General features: G+C 46.8%; 1 protein-coding gene across 2 annotated transcripts in view; it reads right to left on the bottom strand.

The window, feature by feature from the left end:
• Positions 1–23283, bottom strand: part of ogfod3 (2-oxoglutarate and iron dependent oxygenase domain containing 3) — a 143549-nt gene that overhangs the window by 36404 nt on the left and 83862 nt on the right. For both annotated transcript variants that reach the window (XM_085963506.1, XM_085963507.1), the window contains exon 8: positions 17854–17977. In XM_085963506.1, the coding sequence (XP_085819632.1) occupies positions 17854–17977 (124 nt within the window). The remainder of the gene's footprint in view (positions 1–17853; positions 17978–23283) is intronic.

Raw genomic sequence — 23283 nt, 5'->3', positions numbered from 1 at the left:
AGCTGTTGGTTTTAACTGTTTGCTGCAACAAAAAATGAAGAAAGGAAGCTATCTGCCGGCTTGTGTGACTGGAGGGAAATGTGTCAATGACCAGAACATGTTTTGTTTGGTCTTTGATCCGGGCAGACTCAACTGGGCAGCAGTGAAAGCATGACAATTGCTGTATCCAGCCTGGACTAGGAGGAGGGAGAGAAGTGAGATCTGTCAAGGTCCTTCACCTAATTACTATTCAGTGCCTGCTGTTGAAAAAGGCACGTGTTGGCGCTGTGTGAGGATGGGAATTGGGCTTGGGGTTGGTTTGTGAAATCCTCTGTGAGCGAGTGATTTGCCGTGCATCCTGCTCATGAAGAAAGGTCATTTGGTACCTGAGGGTTGTCAGTGCCCATGGACGTGTACTCCAGCATGTCTCACTGACATCAGGAGAGGAGGAAGACATTTAGTGAGAGAATGAGAGGGGAGAAGATGGCAATCAATCTATTATAATAAAAAACTGCAAAACAATTCAACAGCAGATAACAGAAGTTAAGATTACAATTATCGGGGTTTGGCATTTTGTCATGTAGTAAGTTCTTTTCGATAATTGTCACGTAAGGTGGGAGAGGGGAGGGAACATGTAACACTGTTATTAGCAGAGAAACCAAGTCTTTTAAACACTTGTTAAACAATCACCTTTAATAAAACTGTAAAATTATAGTAATTTCAGTCATTACTCACAGAAATGAAACTGCAACAATTGAATAGACGTCAACGAGCAATTTCACTCTATGGCTGCGATAACTGAATACCAGCCACAGTGCATTTAATCAGATAAGCAACATATTTAGAAATAATTATGTGCTGAATATCGACATTATACATTTGATATACCTATCAATTCATCCAATGAAAAGCGACGAGTTAAGAAAGTAACTATAGGTTTTTATTGGCTAAATAACAGAGCCCACCCTCGTGGGTGATCGGATCCAACAAGGAGGAATACCAGCCAGTCGACCACCTTTATACCTGGGCAGGTAGGTGGAGCCATGGGCGGAGTCAGCAGTGGTCAGCCCAGGTATAACAGCGTGACAAGAGGCGACCTCATATAGTGATACAACAGTGTGAACAGTGATAACGATATAACAGTGATAACTATAGTGTAATGATAGTGAACGACAAAAGTGGTTTACCACATTCACCCCTTGTTTAGATTTGAGTCCGGCGGGGTGAAGTGGACTACCAGTTCTGGTAAGTCAGTCTGTCCGGAGGCCTTGTAAGCCTTTCTGATCGTCGCAGCGGCGGTGTTGCATTCTCCGGTGTTGATGCTGGTGTCTGCGTGGTCGGCGAAGGCTCGTGGGGTTCCGGCATGCCGTCTACCTTAGCTGGAATTGGGGAGGGGGGGGGGTAAAGGTGGTGTCTCCGGAATGCCCGAGGGTGCGAGGTCTCGTAAGGAGACTGTGTCCTCCCGCCCGTCCGGGTAAGCCACATAGGCGTACTGGGGGTTGGCGTGCAGGAGGTTCACCTTCTCGACCAGGGGGTCCGTTTTATGGGTCCTCACGTGCTTTCGCAGCAGGACGGGCCCCGGGGAGGTCAGCCAGGTTGGTAGTGTGGTTCCCGTAGTCGACTTCCTGGGGAAAACAAACATTCGTTCATGGGGGGTGGCGTTAATGGCAGTGCAAAGTAGTGACCGGATGGAGTGCAGAGCTGCCGGGAGGACTTCCTGCCAGCGGGAGGTTGGGAGGCCCTTAGACTTTAAGGCTAAGAGGACGGCCTTCCATACCGTCGCGTTCTCTCTTTCTACCTGGCCGTTCCCTCGGGGGTTGTAGCTGGTGGTCCTGCTTGCAGCAATACCTCTCGCTAGTAGGAACTGACGGAGTTCCTCGCTCATGAAGGAGGAGCCCCGGTCACTATGTATATAGTTTGGGAACCCGAACAAGGCGAAGAGGTCGTTCAGGCATTTGATGACCGTGGTACTGGTCATGTCTGGGCAGGGGAAGGCAAAGGGGAAACGGGAGTACTCATCAACGATGTTGAGGAAGTACACATTACGGTCAGAGGACGGGAGGGGCCCCTTAAAGTCGATGCTCAAGCGCTCGAAGGGGCGGGTGGCCTTGATCAGGCTTGCTCTGTCCGGCCTAAAGAAGTGCGGTTTGCACTCGGCACAGGTCTGGCAGTTCCTGGTCATGGTCCTGACCTCCTCGATGGAGTATGGCAGGTTGCGGGCCTTAATGAAGTGGTAAAGTCTGGTGACCCCGGGGTGGCAGAGGTCGTTGTGGAGGGTCTGAAGTCTATCACTTTGCGCGCTGGCGCATGTAATTCGTGACAGAGCATCAGGGGGATCGTTCAGCTTACCTGGCCGGTACAAGATATCATAATCATAGGTGGATAGTTCGATTCTCCACCTCAATATCTTGTCATTCTTGATTTTGCCCCTCAGCTTGTTATTAAACATAAAAGCGACCGAACGCTGGTCGGTGAGGAGGGTAAATCGTTTGCCTGCCAGGTAATGCCTCCAGCGTCGTACCGCCTCCACAATCGCTTGGGCCTCCTTCTCGACCGACGAGTGTCGGATCTCAGGGCCCTGTAGGGTCCTTGAGAAGAAGGCCACTGGTCTCCCCTCCTGGTTAAGGGTAGCGGCTAGGGCGAAGTCGGATGCATCGCTCTCCACTTGGAAGGGGATGGACTCGTCCACTGCGTGCATTGTGGCCTTGGTGATGTCTCCCTTAATGAGGGAGAAGGCTGCGCACGCTTCCTCCGTAAGGGGGAAGGATGTGGACTTCATGAGGGGTCTGGCTTTGTCTGCATAATTGGGCACCCATTGGGCATAGTAGGCGAAGAGCCCCAGGGTTCTCTTCAGAGCCTTTGGACAGTGGGGGAGGGGTAGCTCCATGAGGGGACGCATTCTTTCGGGGTCGGGGCCGATGACTCCGTTCTCTACTACACAGCCGAGGATGGCAAGGCGCGAGGTGTTAAACACACATTTCTCCTTATTGTAGGTGAGGTTCAGCCGTTGGGCCGTACGGAGGAATCTCTCCAGATTAACGTCATGGTCCTGCCGGTCGCGGCCGCAGATGGTGACGTTATCTAGGTAGGGGAACGTGGCATGCAGCCCGTTCTGGTCAACCATCCGGTCCACCTCCCTTTGGAAGACCGAAACCCCGTTGGTGACGCCGAAGGGAACCCTAAGGAAGTGGTAGAGGCGGCCGTTCGCCTCGAAGGCTGTATACTGGCGGTCCTCAGGGCGGATAGGGAGTTGGTGATAGGCCGACTTAAGGTCGATGGTGGAGAATACCCGGTACTGCGCAATCTGATTGACCATATCAGATATGCGGGGAAGGGGGTATGCGTCCAGCTGGGTGTACCTGTTTATGGTCTGGCTGTAGTCGATGACCAGGCGGTTTTTATTGCCGGTCTTAACGACCACGACCTGGGCACGCCAGGGGCTGGTGCTCCCCTCGATGATGCCCTCCTTCAGGAGACGCTGCACCTCAGAGCTAATGAAAGCTCTGTCCCCGGCGCTGTATCGCCTGCTCTTGGTCGCGACGGGTTTGCAGTCGGGGGTGAGGTTAGCGAACAGGGAAGGTGGCGGGACCTTGAGGGTGGATAGGCCGCAGGTGTTACGCGGTGGGCGGTTTAAAATCTGTTGGTTGTCGACTGTGAGTGGGGGGAGGGGTCCGCCGTATGCTAGCGTGACGCTTTGGAGGTGGGATTGGAAGTCTAGCCCTAGTAGGATGGCGGTGCATAGCTGGGGAAGGACGAGGAGTTTAAAATTTTTATACTCTGTACCCTTAACCGATAGGGTCACAACACAGTAGCCGCTGATGTCTGTGGCGTGGGATCTCGATGCCATCGAGATCCGGTTGTGCGTTGGCAGGACAGGGAGGGAGTAGTGGCTCACCGTGTCTGGGTGGATGAAACTCTCCGTGCTTCCGCTGTCGAACAGGCAGGTCGTGGCGTGGCCGTTTACTCTGATGTCCATCATTGACTTGGACAGGTGATGCGGGCGGGCTTGGTCCAGTGTGACGGAGGCTAGTGTATGGCTGAGCGAGTCGTTGTAGTCTGCGGGTGAGGCGGTAGTCGGGTCTAGAGGCACGGTGGCGGTCGAGCGTGGTGGGTAAAATGGCGTCTCCCACGAGGTTGGACAAAAGTGGTTTACCACAACATCAAATTCACCCCAGCCTGCTGCCCACTCAGTTGCAGATTATCTGTTATTTCTGAGGCTGTTGCAATCAGTCCAACAATGACTTGTGCTGCATGCGGTACTTTATATTTTTCCTGCTTGTAATCTGCAATTTCCTGGCTATTCATTCAGAAAATTAAGTGATTGGTACCAAACTTAATCAGACAAAAAAAATTCTGTCTGCTCCTATCTTGCGCTCCAATTCTTTCTATCATCCCTCTTTGCCTTTGTGTTTCCTTCTCTCTCTGTATATATGGTTCTCACATACCTTTTCTTCATTATCTCTGTAACTCCCTTTACCTTTGATTATTTATCACTCTTACTGTATATCCCCTTATATAACTCTCACATTCCCTCTGTCTCTCTAATTCAGTACAACTTTTTTTAAATTTGTTCCTGGGATGTGGGAGTCGCTGGCAAGGCCAGCATTTATTGCCCATCACTAATTGCCCTTGAGAAGGTGATGGTAAGCCGCCTTCTTGAAGCACTGCAGTCCGTGTGTTGAAGGTACTCCCACAGTGCTGTTAGGGAGGGAGTTCCTGGATTTTGACCTAGCGACGATGAAGGAATGGTGATATATTTCCAAGTCAAGGTGGTGTGTGACTTGGAGAGGAACTTGGAGGTGGTGGTGTTCCCATGCACCTGCTGCCCTTGTCCTTCTAGGTGGTAGAGGTCGTGGTTTGGGAGGTGCTGCCGAAGAAGCCTTGGTGAGTTGCGGCGGTTACAATCTGTAACCTCATGGCCCAGCATATCTCTCACTCTACCATTACCATCAAGCCAGGGGACCAACCCTGATTCAATAAGGAGTGTAGAAGAGCATGCCAGGAGCAGCACCAGGTGTACCTAAAAATGAGGTGCTAACCTGGGGAAGCTGCAACACAGGACTACATGCAAGCTAAACAACGGAAGCAGCATGCTATAGACAGAGCTAAGCGATCCCACAATCAACGGATCAGATCAAAGCTCTGCAGTCCTGCCACATCCAGTTGTGAATAGTAGTGGACCATTAAACAACTTACCGGAGGAGGAGGCGGCTCCAAGAATATCCTCATCCTCAATGATGGCAGAGCTCAGCACGCGAGTGCAAAAGACAAGGCTGAAGCATTTGCAACCATCTTCAGCCAGAAGTGCTGAGTGGATGATCCATATCAGCCTCCTCCTGAGGTCCCCATCATCACAGAAGCCAAATTGATTTACTCCACGTGATATGAAGAAACAGCTGAGCGCATTGGATACAGCAAAGGCTATGGGCTCTGACAACATCCCGGCTGTCGTGCTGAAGACTTGTGCTCCAGAACTAGCCGCGCCTCTAGCAAAGCTGTTCCAGTACAGCTACAACACTAGCACCTACGCGACAATGTGGAAAACTGCCCAGGTATGCCCTGTCCACAAAAAGCAGGACAAATCCAATCCGGCCAATTACCGCCCCATCAGTCTACTCTCACATCAGGAAGGTGTCATCGACAGTGCTATCAAGCAGCACTTAGTCACCAATAACCTGCTCACTGATGCCCAGTTTGTGTTCCGCTAGGACCACTCGGCTCCAGACCACATTACAGCCTTGGTCTGAACATGGACAAAAGAGCTGAATTCCAGAGGTGAGGTGAGAGTGACAGCCCTTGACATCAAGGCAGCATTTGACTGAGTGTGGCATCAAGGAGCCCTAGTAAAATTGACGTCGATGGGAATCGGGGCGGGGTGAAACTCTGCACTGGCTGGAATCATACCTAGCACAAAGGAAGATGGTTGCAGTAGTTGGAGGTCAATCATCTCAGCCCCAGGACATCGCTGCAGGAGTTCCTCAGGGCAGTGTCCTAAGCCCAACCATCTTCAGCTGCTTCATCAATGACCTTTCCTCCATCATAAGGTCAGAAGTGGGGATGTTCACTGATGATTGCACAGTTTGAAGTTCGACCTGGATGACATTCAGGCTTGGGCTGATAAGTGGCAGGTAACATTTGTGCCAAACAAGTGCCAGGCAATGGCTATCTCCAACAAGCGAAAGTCTAACCACCTCCATGGGACTTCATGGGATCTGGAGTCAATGTTGGGGACTCCCAGGGCCACCCCCTCCCGACTGTATACCACTGTGCCACCACCCCTGGTGGGTCTGTCCTGCCGGTGGGACAGGACATACCCAGGGATGGTGATGGAGGAGTCTGGGACATTGGCTGAAAGGTATGATTCTGTGAGTATGACTATGTCAGACTGTTGCTTGACTAGTCTATGGGACAGCTCTCCCAATTTTGGCACAAGCCCCCAGATGTTGGTGAGGAGGTGTGTGCCGTTGTCCTGATCGAACCAGTGCCAGTGCCGAGGTCGATGCCATGTGGTTTGTCCGGTTTTATTCTTATTATTGTTTTTCGTAGTGGTTTGTTCCAACTGAGTGGCTTTCTAGGCCATTTCAGAGGGTAGTTAAGAGTCAACCACATTGTTGTGGGTCTGGAGACACATATAGGCCAGACCGGGTAAGGGCGGTAGATTTCCTTCCCTAAAGGACATTAGTGAACTAGATGGGTTTTTATGACAATCCGATAGTTTCATGGTCACCATTACTGATACTAGCTTTTGATTCCAGACTTATTTAATTGGGATCTGATGACATCATCAGGGCCCGACTGCTATTTTAACCAGCGGCCTGAGCAGGGAACCTGTTGTGGCTTTCAAGCCAGGTGAAGCTAGCGGGAAGAAGAGTCGGGCCAGAAGAGGCCCTCCTGATTGCTAGACCTTGCCAAAACCAAGTCCCCTGCTTACTTGAGTGGCGGGAAACTTCCCTTCCTGCTAGTTTTGGGTGGCCAACTGACTGGGGGCATGCATTTGAGGCCTAGGGGTTTAGGTCGCCTCATACGGCTGAGGTCAAGATGGTTTGCAACTCGCCTCAGCCCCCACCCACTCGATTCCCACCCTCAGTAAAAATTGGGCCAAAATCAGTGTCAGCATGAGTTGTCATCACGTTAAGATTCCAATCATTAGAAATTGGATGAAGAGGAATTCCACACTGTACAACATTTCAGTGGTGCTAAATACACATTTAGGAAAATTACAAAAATTGAGGAATAAACAGTTAAAATTGATGACAAGCTCAGGATGGAGCCCACTTTGAGCTTCCTGTTGTCTCTCTGTCCCTCTCAGCTTGCAACCTCAGGATCCATGGCTCTTGCCCTCTTGGTTTCCTCTTAGCCGGAGCCCTCAGACTCTCCCTCCAGCACAAGGTCTCCAGCTTCTCTCTCACCCATGCATTTTCCAGTGGTTTCAGTACTGCCGCTCCAGACTATCACTACAATAGCAGGAACATCGTCCAGTCCTCAGGAAGGAGCATGCCAAGCTATGGCTTGGCTTTCTCTTTCCTGCCAAATGAGATCCACCCCTTCAATCTCAGCCTGAACAGCTTGAGCTGCCCTCTGCCCGGCTCTTGCCTTGCCCCAGGCCCCATTCCTCTCACCTACACATGCGGCAGAAATCCAAGCCAGCCTCTCTCCTCTTGTCCCTGACCCCCAGCTACACTGTGCATTCCCAGTACCGACCTACAACATGCTGGCTGCAATTTCATTGCATGATCTGGGTTCAACTAGTGTTAAAATATAAACTGAGCAAGTCAACAAAGAAACATTTGTCCTAAATATACAGAGAGAATATACACGGGAACGGTAGCATAGTGGTTATGAGTTCAAATCCCACCATGGCAGCTGGGGAATTTAAATTCAGTAAATTAAATAAATCTGGAATAAAAAGCTAGTCATGAAACTATCGGATTGTCGTAAAAACCCATCTGGTTCAATAATGTCTTTTAGGGAAGGAAATCTGCTGTCCTTATCTGGTCTGGCCTGGCTGACACTTAACTGCCCTCTGCAAGCCACTCAGTTGTACACAACCGTTACGAAAAACAATAATAAGAATAAAACCAGATGGAAAATCTGGCACCGGCTTCAGATGCGACAACGGCACACACAGCCCAGTCGACCCTGCAAAGTCCTCCTCACTAATATCAGGGGATTGTGCCAAAACTGGGTAAGCTGTCCCACAGACTAGTCAAGCAACAGCCTGACATAGTCATACTCACAGAATCATACCTTTCAGCCAATGTCCCAGACTCCTCCATCACCATCCCTGGGTATGTCCTGTCCCATCGACAGGACAAACTCACCAGAGGTGGCAGCACAGTGGTATACAGTCAGGAGGGAGTGGCCCTGGGAGTCTTCAACATTGACTCCGGATCCCATTAAGTCTCATGGCTTCAGGTCAAGCATGGGCAAGCAAGCCTCCTGCTGATTACCAGCTACCGCCCTCACTCAGCTGATGAATCAGTACTCTTCCATGTTGAACACCACTTGGAAGAAGCACTGAGGGTAGCAAGGGCACAGAATGTACTCAGGGTTAGTGGGGAGGGGGGGCGGCAGAACTTCAATGTCCATCACCAAGAGTGGCTCAGTAGCACCACAACTGACCGAGCTGGCAGAGACCTGAAGGACATAGCTGCCAGGCTAGGACTGCGGCAGGTGGTGAGAGAACCAACACGAGGGGAAAACCGTCTTGACCTCATCCTCACCAATCTACGCATCGCAGATGCATCTGTCCATGGTATTGGTAGCAGTGACCACCGCACAGTCCTTGTGGAGGCAAAAACTCATCTTCATACTGAGGACAGCCTCCATCGTGTCGTGTGGCACTACCACTGTGCTAAATGGGATAGATTCAGAACAGATCTAGCAGCTCAAAACTGGGCTTCCATGAGGCACTGTGGGCCATCAGCAGCAGCAGAATTGTATTCCACCACAATCTGTAACCTCATGGCCCGAAGCAGCCCTCACTCTACCATTACCATCAAGCCAAGGGAATAACCCTGGTTCAATGATAATGCAGAAGAGCATGCCAAGAGCAGCACCAGGCATACCTAAAAATGAGGTGCCAACCTGAGGAATCTGCAAAACAGGACTACATGCATGCTCAACAGCAAAAGCAGCATGCTATAGACAGAGCTAAGTGATCCAACAATCAATGGATCAGATGAAAGCTCTGCAGTCCTGCCACATCCAGTCGTGAATGGTGGTGGACAACTAAACAACTAATGGGAGAATATCCCCATCCTCACTGATGACGGAGCCCAGCTTGCGAGTGCAAAAGACAAGGCTGAAGCGTTTGCAACCACCTTCAGCCAAAAGTGCCAAGTGAATGATCCATATCGGGCTCCTCTTGACGTCCCCACCATCACAGAAGCTAGTCTTCAGCCAATTCGATTCACTCCACGTGATATCAAGAAACGGCTGAGCACACTGGATACAGCAAAGGCTACGGGCCCTGACAACATTCCGGCTGTCGTGCTGAAGACTTATGCTCCAGAACTAGCTGCGTCTCTAGCCAAGCTGTTCCAATACAGATACAACACTGTCATCTACCCAAGAATGTGGAAAAAAGTCCAAATACATCCTGTCCACAAAAAGCAGGACAAATCCAATCCGGCCAATTACCACCTCATCAGTTTACTCTCAATCATCAGCAAAGTGATGGAACGTGTAGTCAACAGTGCTATCAAGCTGCACTTACTCACCAATAACCTGGTCACTGATGCTCAGTTTGGGTTCCGCCAGGACTACTCGGCTCTAAGCCTCATTACAGCCTTGGTCCAAACATGGACAAAAGAGCTGAATTCCAGAGGTTCGGTGAGAGTTCATGGAATGCATACAAGATAGTTTTCTGGATCAGTGTGCTGAGGAACCATCTAGGGAACAGACCATTTTAGATCTAGTATTGTGCAATGAGAAAAGGTTAATTAATAACCTTGTAGTAAAGGGGCCTTTAGGGAAGAGTGACCATAATATGATAGAATTTTATATTGAGATTGAAAGTGATTTAGTTAAGTCTGAAACTAGGGTCTTAAATCTAAACAAAGCAAACTACGTAGGAATGAGGGGCGAGTTGGCTAAGGTAGATTGGGAAATTACATTAAAAGGTATAACGGTAGACAAGCAATGGCTAACATTTAAAGAATAAATACATAATTTACAACAAATATACATTCCTTTAAGGCACAAAAAACCCACAGGAAAAGTGGTCCAACCGTGGCTAACAAGAGAAGTTAAAGATAGTATTAGGTCAAAGGAAGAGGCTTATAATGTTGCCAAAAAAAGTAGTAAGCCTGAGGATTGGGAGGAGTTTAGAATTCCGCAAGGAGGACTAAGAAATTGAAAAGGAAAGAGAAAAAGAATGAGAGTAAATTAGCAAGAGACATGAAAATAGATTGTAAACATTTCTATAGGTACGTAAATAGGAAGAAATTAGTGAAAGTAAATGTGGGCCCATTAGAGACAAAGACAGGAGAAATTATAATGAGCAATAAGGAAATGGCAGAGACATTAAACAAATACTTTGGGCTGGATTTTGCCAGCCCTGGGGAGGTGGGTTTGGAGGCGGGACTGCCGGGAAAGTGGCAGAATTTGGGGGCGGGTGCCCAACCCGCCCCAACCCATCTTGCCAGGAGGCGGGTAGCCGACCCATGCCGGGTCCCGCCTCCTCGAGGCGTGAAGGGGATTAAAGCCAATTAACTGCCTGTTAACAGGTAGTTAACAGGCAGTTTTTTGGCTAATCCCTATTTTGAGCCCTGAAGTGTGGGCTTCCCGACGGCTCCGAACCTCGCCAGGGTCAGCGAGGCGGGCCATCGGTCTGCCGGGGTCAAAGGGGCCGAGATGTCCGGTGTGCAGGTGAATAATGGGTGCATGTGTGCAGAGGTAAGTGTGTGAGGTGTGTGTAAAGTGTTTTAATAAGTTTTACTTACCTTTACTTCTTCCTGCAGGCTTTCTCCCTTCAGGTCTCGGGAGTCCCTCAGCCCACCGGCACAGAAAGCAGAATGGCCGCTGAACTGTCAAAAGCTGCAGCCTTCTGCTTTCTAGTCAGGAAGGCTTTCTAATTGAGTCTTGAGTAAAGACACAACTTAGAAGACAGATTGTCAGAGTTTGACAGCTTCACAGAGCCATCAAACGATGACATTTCATCTGCCAAAAGCTCGACAGATGAAACGGCACTCGCTGACGTCACCTGTAACCGGCTTTCCCTTAATTGGCCTGCTTGGCCCACTGGGCAGGCTTAACAAGGTCAATCAAGGGAAAATAGTGTGGATTGGCCACAAGTCGATGGAGGCGGAACTAAAACCCAACAAGTGGGAGTCCCGCCTCCAAAAGCTCCCCATTGACAAAATCCAGCCCTTTGTATCTGTCTTCACGGTAGAAGACACAAAAAACATTCCATAACTAATGGGGAACCAAGGGTCTAGAGAGAATGAGGAACTTAAAGAAATCAGTATAAGTAAAGACATAGTACTGGAGAAATTAATGGGACTAAGTGGTGACAAATCCCCTGGACCTGACGACCTGCATCCTAGGGATTTAAAAGAGGTCGCTGCAGAGATAGTGGATGCACTGGTATTAATCTTCCAGAATTCCCTAGATTCTAGAACAATCCCCAAGGATTGGAAGGTAGCAAACATAGCCCTGTTATTTAAGAAAGGAGGAAGAGAAAAAATGGGGAACTATAGGCCAGTTAGCCTGAAATCAGTAGGAGGCAAAAATGCTAGAATCTATTATTAGGGACGTGGTAACAGGGCACTTAGAAAATCGTAATATGATTAGGCAGAGTCAATATGGATTTATGAAAGGGAAATCTAACTAGTAGGATGGATAAGGGGGAACCAGTGGATGTAGTGTATTTGGATTTTCAAAAAGCATTCGATAAGGTGCCACTCAAGAGGTTATTACACAAAATTAGGACTCATGGGATTGGGGATAATATATTAGCATGGACTGAGGATTGGTTAGTGGACACAAAACAGAGAGTAGGAATAAACGTGACTTTTTCGGGTTAGCAGGCTGTAACTAGTGGGGTACTGCAAGGATCAGTGCTTGGGCCTCAGCTATTTACAATCTATGTTAATGACTTAGATGAAGGGACTGAGTGTAACGTATCCAAGTTTGCTAATGATACAAAGCTAGGTGGGAAAGTAAGCTTTGAGGAAGATGCAAAGAGGCTGCAGAGAGATGTAGACAAGTTGACTGGGTGGGCAAGAACATGGCAAATGGAATACAATGTGGGGAAGTGTGAAGTTTTCCACTTTACAAAAAAGCAGAATATTCTTTGACTGATGAGAGACTGGGAATTGTTTGCAATCAGAGGGACCTGGGTGTCCTTATACATGATTCACAGAAAGTTAACATGCAGGTACATCAAGCAATTAGGAAAGCAAATGGTATGTTAGCTTTTGTTGCAAAGGGATAAAGTAAAACAATTATACAGGGCATTGGTGAGGCCACACCTGGAGCACTGTGTACAGTTCTGGTCTCCTTACCTATGGAAAGACATACATCCCTTAGAGGGAGGGCAACGAAGGTTCACTGGACTGGTTCCTGGGATGAGGGGATTGCCCAATGAGGAGAGATTGAGGGGTAGATTTCCCTGGAGCCATCAGGCGGGGTTTCAGGCGTGTGTGGGGGGGGGGGGGGGGGGAAATCCCGAAATCGAGGGTCCCAACACCATCCCGCCCAAAACCCGCCTCCACGTAAGTTTCAGAGGAGGCGGGTACCCGCCCCGCACTGGGACCCGCCGACCCGAGGCGGGAAGGGATTAGTGCCAATTAACTGCCTGTTAACAGGTAGTTAACAGGCAGTTTTTAGCCGAATCCCTATTTTGAGGGGTTTCGTGTGGGATTCCCGACGGCTCCAAACCACGCCAGGTTAGAGCAGGCGGGCCGTCAGGTTGAAGAACTTGGAGGGGTCGCGATGTCAGTGTTCAGGTGAGTGATGGGTGCATGAGTGCAAAGGTAAGTGTGTTTGGTGTGTCTAAAGTGTGTAAAGAAGTTTAAATTACCTGTACTTACCTTAACAGCCTTTCTTCCTCTAGGTTTCGGGAGTCCATCACTCAGCCGGCACTGAAAGCAAAATGGTTGCGATCTGTCAAAAGTGACAGCCTTCAGCTTTCATTGCCGGTGACAGTTCTAACTGAGTCTGTGTAGAAGGACTCAGGTTAGAAGTCAGATTGTCAGTGTTTGACAGCTTCAAACAGCTGTGAAACACTGATATTTCAGATGAAATTTCAGTCTGTGACGTCACCTGTCGCCGGGTGGCCCTTAATTGGCCTGCTGAGCCCGCTGGGCAGGCTCAACAAGGTCAATCAAGGGAAAATAGCGTGGATTGGCCGGACGTCGATGTAGGCGGGACTAAAACCCGAAAGTTGTAGACCCGCCTCCTTCCCGACAGCTTCAGGAAAATCTACCCGAGTGTCAGCTGTGGCTTAGTGGGCAGCACTCTTGTCTCTAAGTCAGAAGGTTGTGGGTTCAAGTCCCACTCCATGAGATTTGAGCACATAAATCTGGGCTGACACTCCAGTACAGTGCTGAGGAAGCTTCCAATGCACTGTCGGAGGTGCCGTCTTTCGGATGAGACGTTAAGCCGAGGCCCCGTCTGCTCTCAGGTGGATGTGTAAGAGCCCATGGCACTATTTCGAAGAAGAGCAGGTGAGTTATCCCCGGTGTCCTGGCCAATATTTATCCCTCAATCAACATAACAAAAACAGATTATCTGGTCATTATCATATTGCTGTTTATGGGAGCTTACTGTGCGTAAATTGGCTGCCGCATTTCCCACATTACAACAGTGACTACACTCCAAAAGTACTTCATTGGCTGTAAAGCACTTTGAGATGTCCGGTGGTCTTGAAAGGCACCATATAAATGCAAGTCTTTCTTTCTAGACTAGGCCTATATTCCCTAGAGTTTAGAAGAATGAGAGGTGATCTAATTGAAACATATAAAATTCTTAAGGGGCTTGACAGAGTTAATGCTAAGAAAATGTTTCCCCTGGCTGGGGAGTCTAGACCACGGCGTCACAGTCTCAGAATAAGGGGTCGGCCATTTAGGACTGAGATGAGGAGTAATTTCTTCACTCAAAGGATTGCGAATCTTTGGAATTCTCTACGCAAGAGAGCTGTGGATGATTAGTCGTTGAATATATTCAAGACAGAGGTCGATAAATTTTCGGGAACTAAGGGAATCAAGGGATATGGGGATAGTGGGGGAAGGTAGAGTTGAGGTAGAAGATCAGCCATGATCTTGTTGAATGGCGGAGCAGGCTCGAAGGGCCAAATGGCCCACTCCTGCACCTATTTCCTATGTTCATCTGAGTTCCTCAGGGTAGTGTCCTAGGCCCAACTATCTTCAGCTGCTTCATCAATGACCTTCCCTCCATCATAAGGTCAGAAGTGGGGATGTTCGCTGATGCTTCCACAGTGTTCAGTTCCATTCGCAATTCCTCAGATAATGATGTAGTCCATGCCCGAATGCAACAAGACCTGGACGACATTCAAGCTTTGGCTGTTAAGTGGCAGGTAACATTTGTGCCACACAAGTGCCAGGCAATGACTATCTCCAACAAGAGAGAGTCTAACCGCCACCCCTTGACATTCAACGGCATTACCATCACCGAATCCCCCACCATCAACATCCTGGGGGGTCATCACTGACCAGAAACTTAACTGGACCAGCCACATAAATACAGTGGCAACAACAGCAGGTCAGAGGCGAATGTCTCACCTCCTGACTCCCCAAAGCCTTTCCACCATCTACAAGGCACAAGTAAGGAGTGTGATGGAATACTCTCCACTTGCCTGGATGAGTGCAGCTCCAACAACACTCAAGAAGCTCAACACCATCCACAATAAAGCAGCCCGCTTGATTGGCACCCCATCCACCACCTTAAACATTCACTCCCTCCACCACCGGCGTACCGTGGCTGCAGTGTGTACCATCTACAAGATGCACTGCAGCAACTCGCCAAGGCTTCTTCGGCAGCACCTCCCAAACCCGTGACCTCTACCACCTAGAAGGAGAAGTGCAGCAGGCACATGGGAACACCACCATCTCCAAGTTCCCCTTCCAAGTCACACACCATCCTGACTTGGAAATATATCGCTGTTCCCTCATCGACGCTGGGTCAAAATCCTGGAACTCCCTCCCTAACAGCACTGTGGGAGTACCTTCGCCACATGGATTGTAGCGCTTCAAGAAGGCAGCTCACCACCACCTTCTCAAGGGCAATTAGGGATGGGCAATATGTGGTTCCTGGGATGTGGGCCTTGCCAGCGACGCCCACATCCCAGGAACGAATACATTTTTTTTTGCATATTTAAAGTGTTTCTGGCACTTGTCTTTTTTGCCAGCTCAGAAGAGTGGGTTAAACATGAAGGCTGAGGGCAGGGAGCGGGACATTGCCGGGTAAGTTCCCCGTAGCATTTTAATTGCCCACCTGCCTGGTTTCCGCTGATGGGCAGGATTAAAATTGTCTTTTTTAAATTCAAGAATACCATTAAAGCAGACTTGAATTTTGATTTCTGTACTCAGCAACATTTAAATGTTACTCATGTACTATTCTTGCTCCTGAACGAGTAGTGAAATTTAGTTTATTGTCGTTGCACCCCAGCAAGCACATAACTCATTTGCCAGGGAAGGTTGTGCTTGGAACAGCATTTCTATCAAAACAATGTGATAAAAATATCAAAATGCAAATCTTCAGACCTTCATCCATTCAATTATTAATTCACTCTAAACCTAAAACACAGGAACATATATTTCACACAAAAGTGATTAAAAACACAGATGTAGTTAGTGTATCGACTGTTTAACCCCAATTATTTCTTTTAGGCATACACTGGAATCAGTGCACTACACAAAGAAATGTAATAAAGTTAATTAACAGGAATGAATGGACAAAAGTACTATGTTGTTCAACACAGGGAGGTTTTGGCTGAGCACATAGTGTAAAGGGAATCTTATGAAGTGACCAAGTTTAAATAGTAAAGGAAACTTTCGATTTACCGGCACCTAAATAACCGGAAATGTCGGTTAACCGGCAAAATTCAGGAGTAGGTTTTACTTCATATTTATTTGCCTTCTTCCATCTGTGCTGTGCAAGGGTGTGGCTGCAGCTGTTGCGAAGCTACAGAGACGCTTGAAACTTGTGTTCACTGTTCTACAGTTGTTGCTAAGCAACAGGGTTTGTTGCTTTATATGGAGCTGTCAGCTCTCCCTATCTTTTACTATAGCGTTCGGTTATCCGGAATTTTTGATGAACCGGCACCACGTCGGTCCCATCCGTGCCGGATAAAAGAAAGTTTCCTGTATAGCCACATCCAAGCTTTTGTCTTACCATGGAGCTTCAGGAGTCATTTATAAAGGTTTAAATCCATTTTCCCATTAATTTGCATGTATATTAAGTTACTAATAAAAGCAGATCTTGCTGCTCTGATTTGGAATTTATCCACCGAAGTAGGAACACCACAAAAAGCAGCCCTTTCCAAGATGGCAACCAAATTCAAACAGAAAGAAACAAGTAAGAAATATCAACACAAACGGGAATGAATTGCCTCGGCTCCAAGAGCCAGATTACCAGAATACAAAGGCTGCACGTGGTCCACAGGCAGCAGTTTTATTTAGAATATTGCCTTTGCAGTTCCCTAGTGGCTCAGATGATAAAGAAGGTGTTTCACAAGTTGTCATATAGTGTACAAGGTCCCATGTTCAATTTGCAATTCATGTCGAGCTGGCTGATCTCAGTCAGGGTGAAAAATAGTTTGCTACAATTTGCCTCTGTGCCTCTTGGCTCGAGAGAAGAGCAACAGAATTCCTGCTCCTACTCACTTGCTACAACTTTTGCTAAAAGTCTGCTGGGGTGGACATAGGATGAGGCCCACTGTGATGGCCCACTCTCAGGATCAAATAGCCTGCCAAAATTTGCCATCTTGGGTCACACATGAGAATGGTCACTTAGGTGAGCTGCTGGGATCGACTGTGAACCATGGGACCAAACCCCAAGCGAGGAAGGGACAGAGGAAATGGGGTACGGTAGCATAGTGGCTATGTTACTGGACCAGTAATCCAGAGGCCTGGACTAATGAGCCGGAGACATGAGTTTAAATCCCACCACAGCAGCTGGGGAATTTAAATTCGGTTAATTAAATAAATCTAGAATTAAAATAAAAGCTAGTATCAGTAATGGTGACCATGAAACTACCAGATTGTTGTAAAAACCATCTGGTTCACTAATGACCTTTAGGGAAGGTAATGTCATCCTTACCTATCCCTACATGTGACTCCAGACCCACAGCAATGTGGTTGACTCTGAAATGGTGGCTCAACGGCAATTAGGGATGGGCAATAAATGCCGGACTTGCCACATCCCATGAATAAAAAAAAAATGGAAGAGAAAATTGCCAAAAAATATATCCTTTCACTTCTAGGGCCTGGGGTTTGAACCCACCTGACAGGATGAAATGACCGTGGCTAGTTTTAACCCACTTTCTATTAAATATGAGCCCACAACACAAAATAACCACAATTCAGCCTCATACTCATAAAGGTAACAAGATGCATTCGTGTGGAAAATGTAAAAATGGACGGTAATCTAATAGGGATGCTCTTTTGAGATTAGTGCTATTTGAGTGTTGCATTACTGAGATAAAACATAGGAAGTTTCCCACAACATTGGGTCAGTGCGATACCTGACCCGAGAGTCCCTGATGCTGACGCTGAGTGACAGAAGTAGAAAATACGCCACTCGCCAGCACGGACATTTGAAGAACACAAAGCCCAACACATTTCAAAGAAGTTTCAAGCATTTTCTTCGGGTTCTGAGGATTGAAAAAAATGTAAAGAAAAATCATACCTATTCGAGGCTCCACTGTTCTGTTGGCAAGTTCATCGACGAACACAAATCGTCCACCACCAAAATCAGTCTTGTAGTCAGAGAGGTACAGTAGTGAAGTGTAGTCAAATGATCCATATGTCACCTGTGAAAAACATCAAAGCAGCAGGTCAGATTTAGTTCCTGCTCGAATTCCACTGAGAAAAGTAGCACTGAACATTATCCGCTGTAATGAGTTGAAAGTGGAGACAAAGAGGCTTCTGTTTTAGTTCATTTGTCTAACTGTCACTCAACAAACGCAGTGCAACAGCATAATTATTCATCCCTCACAATGTGATAGTCACAACAACATGGGCATAGATCAAAATAATGGCTGTTCAGGGTAAAACGTTCCTCCATAATTTTTTTTTAAACTGCCTAGTTATAGATTACCCTGTCATTCATCATTTCATTGCTGTTTGTAGAATTTTACTGAGTGAAATCTGGCTGCTGCATTTGCCCACATTACAACAGTAACTGTGAAGCATTGAGAAGCACTTTGAGATGTTTCTCCAAGAGGTGATAAGATGCTACAGGAAACTTTGGTTTATCCGGAGGTTGTATGTCTGGAAACCTCGATCTAATGGCAGAAATCAGCAGCCGTTTTGGTTAGGTTTTTTTTCTTCTCCTAGCATTTTTTTTTTTTTTTATAAAAACAGTCAGGCTCTGGAAAGCGTCTCTGTAGCTTAGCAACAGCTTCAGAGACGCTTCCAAGGTACGGGCCGAGTGTTTACAAGCAGCAACAGCGTTTGTTGTCAGATACGGCTCCGTATCCTTCAACATTAGCGCTGGTCTATCCGGAAGTTTTGATAGATCGGCAGCAGCTCGGTCCCGTCGGTGCCAGATATCGCGAAGTTTCCTGTATATAAATGCAAGTTTTTCTTTACACATCGTCAGCAACATCTGAGCCTGTGGATATGGCAGTTTCAGAGCTACCGTGTTCAGGTAACAAAGTTTTCAATCCATTAGTGTAAAAGGTTCGTGCAATACAGGGGAAAAAAAACACTTCAATATTCCTCTATCGTTTGTTTACTAAATATTGCACAATATAAGAAATATTAGCCTGGAAAGGATTCTTGTGATATTATCATCTGAATGGTTGATGCATTCTTGTCAAATGCCTCTATCTGCTTTTTTGACAGAGGCATTAGCCCATTCGTTTTAGTGTCTCGATCACGTTGCTTTTTTATGGACATAAGAAAAAGGCGATTTCATACCAACTGGCGTTATATCGGCACACTGATAACACAAAAGATAATCACACCACTAAAATCAGCAATCCTTTACATAAGGCAACAGCTGTGAACCTAAGAAACTTCCAGTCGAGAAAGGAACCAAAATGAACAAGCAGAAAGTTTGTAGAGTCCAACCCCGCTACAGTAACAGCCTTTTCTCATTCCTACCTTGCACTGTCCATTTTTAAAGCCAAATTTGACCCGTCTTTTAGGTCCACGTTCAGAATCTACACGTCACTTTCACCATCTCACCAATGCCGAGGCGGAAGATACATTTCCCTTTCTTAGATTTCAAAGGACCTTCTGGTTCAGACGTTGCTGAAGATGGTGGGCCAGCTTTCTTTTCTGAACTCTGGGGCTTGTGTCAAGCATTCACTTTCATTTACCTTTGGAATGAGTGAAGCAGGGGTTTTATCTCCTTCGATTTATAGAAAGGAGGAACAGAGAGAGAGAGACAAGCATCCGAACGATTAGAAGGTGAGAATGGGCCCATGGTGGAAGCAAATGGATTTCATGCTGGATGCGAAAAGCAGGCTGTCAAGATAAGAAATATTTACCCAGACGAACATTCTGGTTTTTGTTGAATGCAAAAGTTTCAAATTTATAGTGACGAAATGTGCTAGGTTGCAATGGAGAGAAGTAAAGGATAAAAAATGCATTAAAAGATTTTAAAAAGTAGCAATTTAGCAGGTTGTAACTCACTACCTCTTGAATCATGAAAGGAGAGAAGACGACTGCTGACAGGAAGAGACATTACTATTTACAGCCACTGTCAGAGGAGGGGTGTGATGGGTCACTTCAATATATTCTTTCTTCTTCCTAGGCAGTCCCTCGGAACCGAGGATGACTTGCTTCCGCACTAAAAATGAGTTCTCAGGTGACTGATGAGACCAATGCAGGACCTACAGTCTCTGTCACAGGTGGGGCAGACGGTGGTTGAAGGGGCGGGTGGGTGGGGTACTTGGGTTGACGTGCACGCCTTCCGCTGTTTGCGCTTGGCTTCCGCTTGCTCCCGGCGAAGAGGCTCGAAGTGTTCAGCGCCTTCCCGGATGCTTCTCCTCCACTTTGTGTGGTCTTGGGCCAGGGATTCCCAGGTGGGGATGTTGCACTTTTTCAAGGAGGCTTTGAGGGTGTCTTTGAAGTGTTTCCTCTGCCCACCTGGGGCTTTCTTGCTGTGTCGGAGCTCCGAGTAGAGCGCTTGTTTTGGGAGTCTCGTATCGGGCATGCAGACGACATGGCCCGTCCATCGGAGCTGATCGAGCGTGGTCAAAGCTTCGATGCTGGGGATGTTGGCCTGAGCGAGAACACTGATGTTGGTGCGCCTATCCTGCCAATGGATTTGCAGGATCTTGCGGAGGCAGCGTTGGTGGTACCTCTCCAGTGCTTTGAGGTGCCTGCTGTACATGGTCCACGCCCTCAAAATATATTCTATGTGGCAGTCTAATCCCATTGATTAAAATTCCTGCGTAGATTAGGGAATCAAGGACTAGAAACTTAGCATAAAAACACAGCTTTAAAAGAAAGGAAAAACTTGTGCCTATATCATGTCTCATCACATCTCTCAGAAACATCTAGAGACCTCAAATTAATTAAATTGCAATGCAATGACTGTTTACGCAAGCAAACGAAACCATTCTGCACACAGCAAGGTGCCACAAACAGCAATGATCGGTTAAATTGTTTTGAAGGAGGAATATTCCAAGACATTTTCTGTTGCTCTTTGTATCAAAAAGCACAATGTTTTAATTGCATTTTCAAGTATAATACAAAAGAACTCCAGCAATTTACAGGTTTAGAAAAACAAACTTAGTATCAATGACAACTTCCTGATTGGCAAAAACATGAAGGCAGATTATTATCTGAACGGCAATAGATTGAGAGAAGGGGAAGTGCAACGAGACCTGGGTGTCCTTGTGCATCAGTCGCTGAAGGTAAGCATGCAGGTGGTTAAGAAGGCAAATGGTATGTTGGCCTTCGTAGCAAGAGGGTTTGAGTACAGGAACAAGGATGTCTTACTGCAGTTGTACAGGGCCTTGGTGAGACCACATCTTGAGTATTGTGTGCAGTTTTGGTCGCCTTATCTGAGGAAGGATGTTCTTGCCATGGAAGGAGTTCAGCGAAGATTCACCAGGCTGATACCTGGGATGGCAGGAATGACGTATGAGGAGAGATTGGGTCAATTGGGCTTATACTCGCTGGAGTTTAGAAGAATGAGAGGGGATCTCATTGAAACTTATAAAATTCTGACAGGACTGGACAGACTAGATGCAGGAAGGATGGTCTTGCCATGGAGGGAGTCCAGAACCAGGGGTCACAGTCTAAGGATAAGGGGTAAGCCATTTAGGACAGAAATGAGGAGGAATTTCTTCATCCAGAGAGTGGTGAACCTGTGGAATTCTCTACCACAGAAGGCAGTAGAGGGCAATTCATTAAATATATTCAAGGAGTCGGATATATTTCTTAAGGTTAAAGGGATCAAGGGATATGGGGAGAAAGCAGGGACAGGGTACTGAATTTGGATGATCAGCCATGATCGCATTGAATGGCGGAGCAGGCTCGAGGGGCCGAATGGCCTACTCCTGCTCCTATCTTCTATGTTTCTATGATTGACCTTGAATTCTCTCCGACTATTGTCATCCTTGATGTTGTTCTGCACTATTTACCTTGGCCGTTCACTCGTTTCTCAATTTAAAACAACTCTCCCTATTTCTAAGACTCGCTGTTCTCATTCCTATTCAACTGATTTGAACTTTGTAAAAAGTTGGCTATTAAGTTTAGGTTTCGGGATAACATTTAATGAAGCTTTCTTGAACAAGATAGGGGGACAAATCCTGCAGTTTTATTTTTCTTAAACTAACAAGACACACTTTTCACCTAGCAGAAGATTAACCAGGGTCATCATCCACAGCCTGTATTTTTGCCAATGATTTGACCTTCCTGTTAGGCATGGGCATATGTGAGCTTTGATAGTGAGCGTCAGCAGGCTGTTCCATCACAGGGAGCTCTTCCCCATCCCCTTCCTGTCCTCACCTGTTCTCTCTCTTTCTGTCTCTCTCACACATACACTTTCAACAGAGGTTGCTAAATAATGATCAGGTGCAAGAACCCGAGCCAATTTTCCTCTCACTAACCCAAACTCATAGGTCAGTTTTCGCACCCCTATTGTAGCCCCAGATGACATCAGCAAAGGCAGCATGGGCTGAGATCAAACCACAATTTTCCTAGTCTGTATAACTCCACAGCCGATTTAACACAACTCAAGGACAAATCAGGATGAAACACAATTCAAAACCTGAACATGGCATTTGATTGCAGATCCTTGAGATTTACATATAAATAGCACCGGGGCTAATAATTGAAGAATCTGAATGATCAAGAGAGAATAATTGTCAACAGCACAAAAAAATCCTGAAAATTATAATTATGTGTTACCCTTTCAGGGCACTGCTTAGCAATTAGAATAATATTAAATGGAGCAGTCTGATACATGCTTATATAAAGTCATAACACCAACTTATAATTATATCTTTAACACTGAGATACAGACAGAAGTGCTATGAAATGCAATGAGCATAGAGCTGTTCGATAAAGTAAACCTGAAATGTCTGTAAAACTTGGAATTTATGTCTGCAGAAATAAATAGATTAAATCATCAGGCTGAATATTTAACCTTCAGAATTACTCTGATGCAAAAATTCAAAGGCTAATGTGAAGAGATCGCAAAGTCTCTGAAGAATGGACTCAGTCTGGAATATTTTGTGGACTTTATGGGATTTTTCTGAGGGTATTTTTTCCTGTTATGGGATCACCCTGTGCAGATACGTGAAAGACTGGTTTTGTTAAAAACTCCAGAGAACGCATGGCAGTTGGCTGTGACAAAAGAACTGTGTATGGGTTCGCCCGACGGTCCTGGAAAAAGGAAGGGGGCCATTGAACTTGATTAGAAAAACCACTCTAATATGCAAAGCACTTCTCACTTCCATCTCAGAAGAGAAGCAGAACAATGGACCCACTAGCTTCACCCAGCCGAAGGGGAGCCAATTTTTCCCAACACAGAGACCGAAAGATATGTCTCAGACTTAGGGCCATTAATCCAATACGCATGGGTCCGAGGATGTCTCATCACAGATTAAGCACCGGAGTGCTCAGAAGCAAATGGATTTTAAAGATTGGTGGG

This window comes from Somniosus microcephalus, chromosome 21 (genome assembly GCF_052327205.1).
Source record: "Somniosus microcephalus isolate GS21.2 chromosome 21, FLI_Smic_1.0, whole genome shotgun sequence".
NCBI classification, from domain to species: domain Eukaryota; kingdom Metazoa; phylum Chordata; class Chondrichthyes; order Squaliformes; family Somniosidae; genus Somniosus; species Somniosus microcephalus.
The sequence above is the reverse complement of the archived record's forward strand: the minus strand, read 5'-3'. Positions and strand labels throughout refer to the sequence as shown.